The sequence below is a fragment of the Thunnus maccoyii genome, chromosome 3, assembly GCF_910596095.1.
Source record: "Thunnus maccoyii chromosome 3, fThuMac1.1, whole genome shotgun sequence".
Classification (NCBI taxonomy): domain Eukaryota; kingdom Metazoa; phylum Chordata; class Actinopteri; order Scombriformes; family Scombridae; genus Thunnus; species Thunnus maccoyii.
Genome location: NC_056535.1, coordinates 14,973,102 through 14,984,927, shown reverse-complemented (window position 1 = coordinate 14,984,927; position 11,826 = coordinate 14,973,102). Strand labels below are relative to the sequence as shown.

General features: G+C 37.6%; 1 protein-coding gene across 1 annotated transcript; it reads left to right on the top strand.

Annotated features, from left to right (window-relative positions):
* The first annotated feature begins 2,449 nt into the window (after nucleotides 1–2,449).
* Nucleotides 2,450–10,399, top strand: mettl1 (methyltransferase 1, tRNA methylguanosine). Its single transcript, XM_042401495.1, has 6 exons — nucleotides 2,450–2,683; nucleotides 3,144–3,271; nucleotides 3,398–3,582; nucleotides 6,383–6,496; nucleotides 8,339–8,440; nucleotides 9,883–10,399. The coding sequence occupies exons 1-6, from the start codon at nucleotides 2,604–2,606 to the stop codon at nucleotides 9,997–9,999; spliced, it is 726 nt and encodes a 241-aa protein (XP_042257429.1). The 5' UTR covers nucleotides 2,450–2,603; the 3' UTR covers nucleotides 10,000–10,399.
* Nucleotides 10,400–11,826: the final 1,427 nt, after the last annotated feature.

The following is an 11,826-nucleotide window of genomic DNA, read 5'->3' as shown; positions in this document are numbered from 1 at the left end:
CATTTCTAGCCAGTAAGCCTAAAAACAAATGTGACACTCTTGATATATTTGCAGATTGGATCTCCCTGTTTGAACAAATCTCATGACACAAGTCAAATAAAGTATGGAAAGATGTTAATAGGACTTTAAAATACAGAGAAATATTTGAAATATGATTATGAATATCCATCCCCTTATCTCACCAGTCCAGAAAAAACCTGGCCTCTCTGGCAGATATTTGTTTAAAATTTTCCATCATATGTTACACAAAGTTCACCTACAGCAGCTCTCATTAGTTGGGATTTAAAATGATTTCTAGTAATTAATTTATTACCAAGTTAAAAAAAAAAAAAATCTTTCTATCACATCTGATAGCAGCTGCAGGTCTGATGTCTGTACTCTCCCCATCTCTTCATTCATCATCATTCCCCATTAATATATATTCCAATTTGAACAATACAATTCCAATATTAATATTGTTGCAGTTTTGCAATTTAAATGTCACCTCGGGCTAACTTTACTCATTTCATTTTAATATGACATGTAATTCTGACATGATGTTCAGTATATGTTCAGTAATAATAAGGATTAACAATAAAGATCTTGGTCTCTGCTGTACTTAATATAAGACATGTGACATATGTATGAAAATGGTTTCAGCTTCATTATATAAGTAAGAGTATCAGGAGAAAAGAAAATGGTTTGGCAGATGATGGAAAGAAAGAAGGAGATTTTATGTTTATCAAAAAGTATATGAGTTTTAGTGAAATTTAAACTGAGTGAACACATGATTTGCCTGCGAAAAAAACCACCATCGGCGTCCTGCCCACGCTACCAGAGTCTTTCCTTTTGGCAGAATGATGTAACATAAATCCTGGCTGTAAATATCTAAAGGCTTCTGACACGTGTCATTTGCCTTTGTCTCTCTTCCCTGTCAACCATTTCAAAGTATTATCTGGGAAAAAAAAGTCTGATCCATATTCCTTCACATTGTGTTAATAATAGTCTAGTAGTCTACAGTACATGTCTAATCCAATAATACTCAGGTGAAATAGGATACTGCTGAATCTACAGTAGAAAGTTGTATTTAGATCTGTGGACACAAACTCTCTCTCATAAAGTCGCACACCAGGAGGAGAGGGATTATGATGTGTCACCAAGTTGACAGGGAATTGAGAAGGATATTAGAGCTGACTGAGAGGACCCAGAGGGACCTGCAGAGGCAACACAATGTAAAGAATCTCTGGCTGTGTGGACACTAAAAATCAAGAGGTGAAGTTTAAGCCTGCAGAGAGCAAAACAAACATACATGTATATTTGTGTTTTTGTTAATGAAGTATTCAACCTTGTGAAATCTCTATTTTCAGCCTGCAAGACAACAGAGCAGCTTCAGAAAGTATTACGAGCCTGTCACCTGTGTTTTGGCCATATTTCCATGAAACCCTGCATTTGTTTACTCCATTCAGTCTGGGTTAGAGGGCTACAGTTTCTAATAAAATCATTTTTTAAGTGAATATGATAACAAGGCAGTACACACAAATGTGCTCTTTAGGGGTTCACATCAAACAACAACTGCCAGGAAGAAGTAAAATTACCCTGAGGGAAGGGAGCAACTTAAACATCACACATTAACAATTATATAAACAGTACTGTAGAAAGTAGCTTTGTACATTTACTCAAGTAAAGTACAGCAACATAACACCCTATTTTATCTCTTTAAGTAGCGTATATCTATCTATATATTTCAGTACATTTCAGAGGCAAGTATTGTGTGTTTTACTCCACTCCAATTATCTGATGGCCATAGTTGGCAGCTTTATTATATAAGTAAGAGTATCAGGAGAAAAGGAAATGGTTTGGCAGATGATGGAATGATGGGCAGATTAGTTTGATTTATTTTATCAAATTGTATTTGATTAGTTTATCAAATGTGCCAGTTTATGAATGTTACTCCCAAATGGTAGGCTATAGGTGGGTAGTAAAAATCAGATCCACCTTAATCAACGGCAGTAGTGACAAAGCATCTTGATATGAATGAGTAGCAGATTTTAACTGGAGAAAAAAAACACAATAAAAAACTTTTCGAAATATTTTTTTTTAGAGTTTTCTTTGATCTTTTCTGTTTTTCTTATGTAATTTTATACAGTTTTACGTCTTTTGGCCACTAAGACAATTGAAATGAGATGATATGAGAGGAGAAAATCACTCGTAGACTAACAAGACAAGAAAGATGCTGCATACAAGTGCATCAGTAATAACAGTCCAACAGTATAATAGCCAATTTTAAATAATTTGACAGAGAGAGGCGATTCTGATGAGCCTCTTCTTACTATCAAAAGTTAAAAAAAAAAACATTTCGGTGCTTCACTTTCATCTTAGTGAAAACTGAACTGCAGCAGCTACTTTTTTACTTGCAACGAACAGATAGATTCATAGTTTACTTCTCTTTCAACAAACCTGGCAACCCAGAGGAGACGCGCAGCGATGACGTAAAAACGCCGCGACCCGCAACCGGTGGTAAACTATCCAGAAACAAGCGAGACTCTTTGGAAATCGATAACTAGAAGTGGATATTTGTATTTATTAATAACCAAACAGACAAACTTAATATTATCGGGAGCAACATGAGTTCGTCTATGCCGCAGAAACGTTACTACAGACAGCGAGCACATTCAAACCCGATGGCTCACCACACGTTTGATTAGTGAGTGATGCACATGTGTCTGCATTTATACCATAGACTGTATATAACGATTTATACCTGCACTGCACTGCCTCATGCAGCTTTACATCAGTTTATATCAGTATATATATCAGTACCTGCTGCCCTGTCAGTCCCGTTTGTGCCTTTATAAATGTAGAAGAAGAAAATCAAGAAGCAAACTGGCATTTCTTGCCACATATTTGCTCACTTTTTCCCCAACTAGTGATGTTAAAAGTTTTTACAAAAGGATTTAAGATATTGTCTGAGATTTCTGTGTCCAATGTAATATAATATAGGTGCTCAAAGCAATGAAAAATGACATTTAAAACACCTCTTTCCACCTCTTTCCACAAACAGCATCCCTATTATTACGTTGGATAATCCACAGAAAACACTGGCAATATTTTTTTGTTGTTGTTTGTTTCTTTATTAGAAATAATTCCCTCTCTTTCCTCGTCAGCCCAGTGTGTCCGGAGGAGATGGACTGGTTCAAGCTGTATCCAGACTTCTTTACCAGCAACCCACCTGAGAATAGGACGCCACAAGTTGAGTTTGCAGACATTGGATGTGGATACGGCGGGCTTTTAGGTAGTTATGTTACTGATCTGCTGCCTTTTAGAGTTTTCACAGGTCAGAGTTTTGTTCTGTATTGACCTGATGTCATCTTCATTCATATTTCTGTTTGTGTCTTTGTGCATCTTTACTTTCTCTCAGTGGAGTTATCTCCACTTTTCCCAGACAAGCTCATCCTGGGCATGGAGATCCGGGTGAAAGTGTCAGATTACGTTCAGGATCGTATCCAGTCACTCCGTGCCTCTGAACCAGGAAGCTACCAGAACATCGCCTGCATTCGCAGCAATGCGATGAAGTACCTCCCCAACTTCTTTTCCAAAGGACAGGTGGGTTCGCCTCTGTATTTGTGCTGCTGTCAGACGACAGAACAGATTGAAGTGGTTCTCGCTTCTAACCAGACACTAAGGCTTTAATGTTAAACTGACTGAGCTGTGTTTGGAGGAAATGTCAATCTTGCAGGTCACAAGAATTAATGCAATTGAGCCTGTTGTTGCATTTTTAATGACAGCTTGCAATTTTTTGTAAATACTCCAATGAAATGATCACAGCCGGAAAATATAACCATTAGTCGAGAACATTTTTTAAGAAATTAGATTATATCAAACATCTGACAAGAGTCATTTGAAAGTTTTCTATATATGTGTCAATACATACATGAAGTTTGGTCCAGATACCAAAATGATACTTTTTTTAATACCTCACATTGAGAAATAAAAACATTTGTTCAACAAAACTCTTTATCCATTTAACAGAAGACGTTCTCAAATGTTAAATGTTGTCTAAAAACAAGCAGCCATACTTAACTTGATAAAAAAATTACTGAAATTGGCAACATTCTGATTTAAATCAGGGAATAACTAATCAAGATTAAGCATCTGACTAGACATTCAGTTACAGCTTTCAGTGCCTGACAGCTTTTATTGCTGTGGTGCTACGGACACGTATTCATCGGCACCCGAAAGGTTTTAAGGTTTGATACCCGTTTTTTTTTTTCACATGCACGTCTAACTTTGGCTGGACTTTGTTTTGCCTTACAGACCTTAGAGCCTTTTCTCTCAGGTTGCATATAAATCCTGCTTCTGTTGACTCAGTGCCTGCTGTGGTCACACATTTATCAAGAAAATCCTCACTTTCAAAAGTCAGAAATCATAAAAGACTTAAACAAACTCACTTTCTAACCTGCTCAGGTCTGACAGCGGTGCATGCTGGTTCATGTAGGCAAGTGTGGGACAGAGAACTCTCTATTTCCAGGGAGGACCCAAGATGCATTATACCACTACAGGCACTACACAGGCAACATAAACTTAAGTGAGGTTAAAGGGTCACTTCACCCAAACTACAAAACAACCTTTCAAGAATTTGTGACCTTGTTACTCTCTGTAACCTCTGTAAAGAATCTGACTGTAGACAATTTTGATTTAACAACTTTCTAACAAAGATTTTTTTTTTTTTTAAATCACTGTGAGCACCATCATTTTCCCTACAGGCAGACATCTCATACCTTGTTATCTGCATGGCTAGATACTACTAGAGGCATGTTTTTTTTGGAAATCGGTTGAGCCAGCTGTATAAAAAGCTCCTGAATGTGATGTTAATGTGCCCACATACTGCTGACGCCCCCCTTAATAAGAGCTCACATACAAAAGGCCTGCAGTTCTTTAATTGCTCATCTGATGTGGCCTGTAATAACCTTAAATTAAAGCTGACAATCTGTCCTGGCACTGGCAAGGTAATAACTGTATGCAGCCCAACCGTTTCAAACTAAAAATAATTACTTTCCTCATGTTTAACATATGGACTGAATTAGTTTATACGGATTGCTCAATAAATCCACAACAATGGGGTCATTGACTGACACGCAAGGCATCGCATCAGCTGAGCAGAGAGCAGTGCAAGATGCTTTTTATCCGTTCCAATTAGCTGCGGTAATCTGTGACTTGTTGAAACTCGCATTAGATTACACAGTGGGCTTAGTGTGCCAGGGTTAAATTAGGTACCCTGGATAAAAGGTTCACCTCAAAAGCCCTGAGCGAGTATAAACTGAAAAATGAACGCAGGGAAGTAAATGCTGTAACACTGACACATTTATGGAATAATAATTATACTGTACTGGTTTCGTACAAAAAAGCATACTTTTTTTATTTTAAAAGGTCATTTTAAATAATATTTGTACAGCTTGCGTTAAGACTTCTTGCCAGTCTGAGATTTGAAGTGTTTCGAAGGAACAGTCGTCCGGACATCTGCATGGTTTGGACGGAGAAGCTTGGCTTGGTTTTGCGTTTCGGTGTCACTCCCTTCAACTCATTCATAAATTGCATCTCTTGACTCGTATTCATTGAGCAGAGATTAACATTTTTCTCCGTGCAGCTTTATTCTCGGTTACCTTCCTCACTCATGATTAGAATAAAACCGTCTTCACAACCCAGATTTTTTTATTTTTTTTTCAAAGCGGAGAAATAAAAGACGACCACCCAGGCTAGCGCTCAAAATCTAGCTCCAATCCTTCTCACATGCATGACGTGCTTCAAGTGTTGAAACAGCACATTCTAAAGACCTGCAATACTTTTCTTCTTTTTTTTTCTTCTTCTTGGTATGTTTTGTAACCCTAAAATAATTCAAAGTGTTAAGGTTTTTCCATCTTCTATCAGCACTGAAGCAGCCCCCCGAGGCTGCAGCAGTCCACAGTGATTATACCCACATCTTTCTGTCTATACCTGACATTATTTATTTTAACTAATAAAAAGCTACTGGAATGGTTTTTAATCTATCAGCCAGACTAATACCAATGGAGCCTGCAATTGTACACTTGTCAACGATAGACACACGGGGAACTTTATGGAAGAAAAAAAAATCAAGGAGGGAAATTCCAGTTTTGCAATCCACGGTGCTTAACAACCAACCACAAAATGTTATGTGGGCCACATTTAAGTGGTGGCATTCATTCATTTTAGAACTAGAGTATCAAAGTAGATAAAAATAGAAAGTTTAGTTTTGATCTCATGTGTGGGAAAGACGCAAAGTAATCAACCAGAGTTAAAAAGAAAAGTGGTGTTTTTGTGAATTCAAACACTTTGCTGCTGCTTACTTACAGTTTCTCACCGTCTCCCCGTCCTCCCTGTGTTTCAGCTCAGTAAGATGTTCTTCCTCTTTCCTGACCCTCACTTTAAGAAGACCAAGCACAAATGGAGGATCATTAGTCCCACGTTGCTGGCAGAGTATGCCTATACACTAAGAGTTGGGGTACGTACATGAGTAAGACTTGTTGCAACAATCAATAGAAATTTGATAGATGATCGTTAAAAGTCATTTTCCAAAGCACAAATTCCAAACATACACTGGTTTCAGATTTTCGGATATGAGGATTCATGCCATTGTAAAGTGAATATCTTTGGTTTTTTATTGGACAAAACAAGCAATTTGAAGATTTTACTCTTGGCTTTGAGATATGACACTGTTGACGTTGTTTAGACTAAACAATTAATAAACATAATCACTTAAGTTCAAGCCGAACTGCTGCTTCTCTCTACAGTATATGACACTTTGTCTGTTTGAACTTTTAAAATTGAACATACGAAGATGAGAATTCAGTGAATTCCACAATTATTGTTTATTTCTTTGTCAACTTAACTTTCTGACCTCCCCACTCTGTCTGTGGCACTCAGCCCCTAACCCATTACCACTGAAGATGTTGATATTTACAGCTTACAAATATATAATTTCATCTTTTTTAAAAAGGCTCAGTAATTTCCTAAAACAGCTGGGCGCTGTAATGTTTAGCAAAAGTTACTCAAACAGCAGTAAACTGTGTGCTTGTGCATTTTAAGCTGCAGATTAAAACACAGTTTTTTTGCTCTAGTGAGTATTTACAACAGCAGGATTGTGAATGTGGGATTTTTAATAGTTTTTGGAAAACAATGGAGCTCTATGACGCAGAGGAATGAGATATATTAGGCTTTGGCTGCACAGACAATACTTGTTAATAGGATAAAATCATTGTTGGTTTTGTTCTTTTAATGGGATTTGTTTACAGTAAGAAAAATAGAGAATAGATCCACCTTTATCTTTCAGTACTGATAAAATAGTTTCAGTTATATTTGCAGACATTTTTAAATATCTGCAAATGAGACTTACTAAAAAAAAACAACGCTGACTTTTCAGTAGTCAAACAATAAATTACCACTATCCTCACCATTTTATCAGTTGATTGCAGTGTGTAGAAATCCATGAATTCAACGAAATAAAATTGGGCAACCAGTGTGGCCTGCAGCTGGCTGACGTCTGTACACACCCCGCTCCTGCCTGTCAGAGCTGTCAGAGCAGCAGTGGGACACTTGAATAGGGAGCGAGTGCTGATGGAGGTTGTTTGGAACAATGGAAGGCTTGTGTCTAAATTTGGCTTTATCGTTTTTCCTCTGGTGTGTGTGCGTTTCTCTGTATGTGCATTGATGCATTGGTGCATGCGTATGTTGTGAGTGTGTGTGTGTGTAATCTCTTCAAGGGCCTTGAGCATTGGCACGCAGCCATAATTGTGCTGTAGGGTGGGGAAGCTGTCAAGAAAATGTTCTTTTATAGAAGCAGTTTCATACCAAAATTAATCTGAATGTATTATTTATTAGTGACTTGATCTCAAACAGTAAACAGGTGTGCAGATAACATGCTCACAGTCTCTCATCCTCATCCTGGCTTCTCTGAAAAAAAAACCTATACGTGCTAACTTGCACTGCTGTGGAAATCTGTGCCACCGCTGAGTTTTCAAAGAATTCCTTGTTCTGGTAATGCTATCTGTTCTCCAAAGTAAACTACAGTGACATAGGTGATTAACCTCTGTGTTGTCTGTAGGTTATTTTTATCTTCCTAGCAAGGATCATTGCTCTCCAGAGGTGATGAAACCACTTAACTCAGGCTGCAATGTTTGACAGCGTTTAGAAAAAAAAAACATTAAAAAAGAAAAAGAAAGTTTACGTGTATCTTGATAAATGAGTTAACTTGATAAATGGATCCATGTTTAAGTTCTATGTAAGTGTAACATATTTTTCCCAGAACTGTGTTATTAACCTTCCTGTGTTTGTCTGGTCATGTCAGGGTTTGGTGTATACCATTACAGATGTGGAGGAAGTCCACCTCTGGATGGTGAAGCATTTCACTGAACATCCACTATTTACACGTGTCCCCGATGAAGAACTGGTATGTTGTTTTATCCCCGTGTTTGCAGGTCATGACAACAATATTTGTTTTTCATCACCTCTTTGGAAGAAAAGAGGTCAAATTCTTAAATTTTCAAGGAATAGTTGGACTTTTTTCACTTTCTTTGTGACATGAAAAGATCAATACTTTTCTCGTGTCTGTATACTAAATATGAAGCTACAGCCAGCAGCCGAGCGTATGTTGCATTCACGACGTTGGCAGAATGGCAAGAATAGGAAAACCTCCTGTTACGCCTGGGACACACAGGATGTGTGAGCAGCGTGTGTGCATGTGCGTCGCTGAACTGCTGCGTCTTGCACGCTTGCAGCATCCACATAGGCAGTGAGTCTGCTGTGGCACTTCTGCTGCGCTGCTACTGGCAGCCCTATCTTTCTATTGTTTTCTCTGTCTATTTCTCCTGAGAACCGCGCGCATCACACGGAGAAAATAGGCAGATCTCTAGATGATGCGATGCAGCAGCCAGCAGTGGGCTGTGTGGCTGCTCTAACCTGTTAACATGGGCGCTGAAATGAAAAGCAAGAGGTTCCACGATGCACACACGCTGCTCACGCATCCTGTATGTTCCAGGCGTTATTCCAACTTGGGAGTGTTCACACATTATTCCGAGATAGTTAGCCTCATTGCTAACCACACCAGATCAATAGTCTATGTTAGCTACTTTTGTTTTGTTGCGTATTTTAACATTAAAAAGTGAAAGCAGATACAAACAAGCAATATATATCTTCTTTTAAATTAGCGTGATCTTTTTGTTAATATTGAGTTATATTTTTATGTAATTACCACCAGTGGAGGCTTTGCAGCCATTTTGCTAGCAGTCTGTTACGCTTGTAGCTGTAGCTAGCTCTTTTGCGAAATGGGAGATATCATATCTGTCAGAAATTCCCAATGACTTTGGAAAAAGATGGAAACAGCTAGCTTGACTTTGTCCAAAGTTAACCTCAAAACCACAACTTGCCATTTTTACATTTCTGTTTCTGTGCGGATTAAACAAACAAGATATTAGCATGTTCATACGTGAGCTTTAGAGATGTTGTTAGGTTTGGGTGATTTTTTTTTTTTAAACTTTGGACAGAGGCAGGCTGACTGTTTCTCTGCTGTTTCCAGTCTTTAAGCTAAGCTAATCATTTCTTAGCTCTTACTTGTAACTCTTGGCAAGAAGCATATTTCCCAAAACGTCAAACTATTCTTTTAAAAAGCAAGTCATGTTTTAAATAAACAATGTTTTTTTGGTTTGTTTTTACAGTTAACATACTTTGATTACAAAAATGAACACTTTACTATGATATTTTGGTGATTAATATGTTTAAGGAATAATGTGAGTAAACTGAATCATGAAAGAAAGTCTATGTGAGTTCATCTTCTGCTGAATATCTTATTGTAATTTTGTTCAATAAGCTTCAAAAACAAACTTCTTTTGGCAGGTCGGTGATGTCATCATAAATCGCTTGGGTACCTGTACAGAGGAAGGAAAGAAAGTGCAGAGAAATGGTGGGAAGAATTTTCTCGCAATTTTCCGGAGGATCGAGGATTCAAACTAAGGCCAAACATGTATGGATGTGTGATAAACTTTAATAATGGTCTTATGCAGTGATTCATACATGAACAACATGGAGGACGATGCTACTCGTTGCCTTGAAGGCTGTGGCTTGTTCACACTGCAGATGAACAGGGATGTTTATTTTTTCTGGTATGGACAAACATTTGCATCATCACTTGATACAGGTTTTGTTTTTCACATTTTATGTACTTCATTCCTCAGCTCACAAAAGTCAGAACAAGGAAAGTAAATCTCTGTTGAAACTAGACTTGTTTTTGTAGCTTTTTTAATATTATTGTTTTTTAATAATGATCTTCGGTTTCTTTCGCCAAACTTGAAAGTGCTGTTTTGGATTTCCTTTAAAGCTGTAAATTCTCTCAGTAAAAGTGCTTCTAATGAAAGAGTAAATGTTTGGTTCATTGTAGTAATGATGAGAACACTATTTGAAAACGATGATGATCCTCAATTTTAAGTTTTGATTTTATATCTTTTTTAACAAAGTTATCTTCATGGACTGTAAAAAATAATTGATGCAGCCACCATCACATCACATTGGTTTGTGGACTCCCGTTTTGGAGCCTCAAGTTTGCTTTTTGACTGTCGCCATCTGGGATTTTTGGAGCCAGAAGTGACCATATTTGGACGAGAGGGTGGAGCTGACCCTAACGCTAGCTGCTAGCTGGTAGCTGCTAGCTTTGTCAGCACGGTGCATTATAGTCTGTGGTTAACTGTGATAATGCTAATGCTAATGCTAATGTTCGCAAGTGAAAAACAGGATTAAAACCATTAAAACAAAATGTATTAAACAGAAAAAAGTGAACATCCGACACCTTAGAGGGTCTTTAGTACAACCAAACAAAGATCAAAATGTTACAATTAACTTTCATGAACTGGTAACACACTGAAATAGCGATGCCTACGGCTTTATTCTGTGAATCTGGGGTTGCCATGTTGACATTACCTAACCAATGTTGTTGCCATGCTAGCGACTTGCCTGTGACAGCACCCATCTGTTAGTCTACTCAAAGTGACCACGCCCTTAATTATGCATAACTTTAAGCCTTAATAAAATTCAAAAGGGTGAGTTATATAAAGATTCACCCCCCATACAGTTGTCATGGGGAAATTAGCTATAGAGACCAAAACTGTTTTTGTACCAGGCTGTAAACATGTTAATTTCTGCTGTAAAGTTGGGCATTTTTACATGGAGGTTCTATGGAGATTGACTTGCTTTTGGAGCCAGCATCAAGTGGCCATTCGAGGAACTGCAGTTTTCAGCCTCAGAGGTTGCTGCTTGGTTAACCTGCTAACTTGACTAAGCCTGCTCCATGAGACAGAGCCTTGGTGTTTTTAATTAATTTGAGAAATTTTCAAAATGACTTGTCAGTTATCATGGTTTTAATTCACAATACTACAGCCTGAATCCAAAATAGATTAAACTGAGTTTGCCAACAATCTACATCTTGCTTGTTTGCTTTGGGTTGTTGTGTGATTTAAAAATAAGCCTGCATGCTCCAGCACAGAGTGTTCATTGTGTTAGATGACTAACACAATCATGTTCAGAAAATGTTCTGCCTTTTTGATGCAGTTGCTAGAAGAACATCTTTGACCAACAACATATAAACCTAAAGGGCTTTGTGCTAAAAGACATTTTAGATTCTCTCTAATTAAAATATAATTCAGTCCAAATTGACCACAATTATATAATTAGCAAAAAAAGACACATTATATTATCTGCATTTACCAGACATGTCTGGTATGGATCTTTGTGAAGTCCAAATCAAAGGAGTCAAACAGAAATGGTGGTTTTCTGCTCTCATTTTATGAT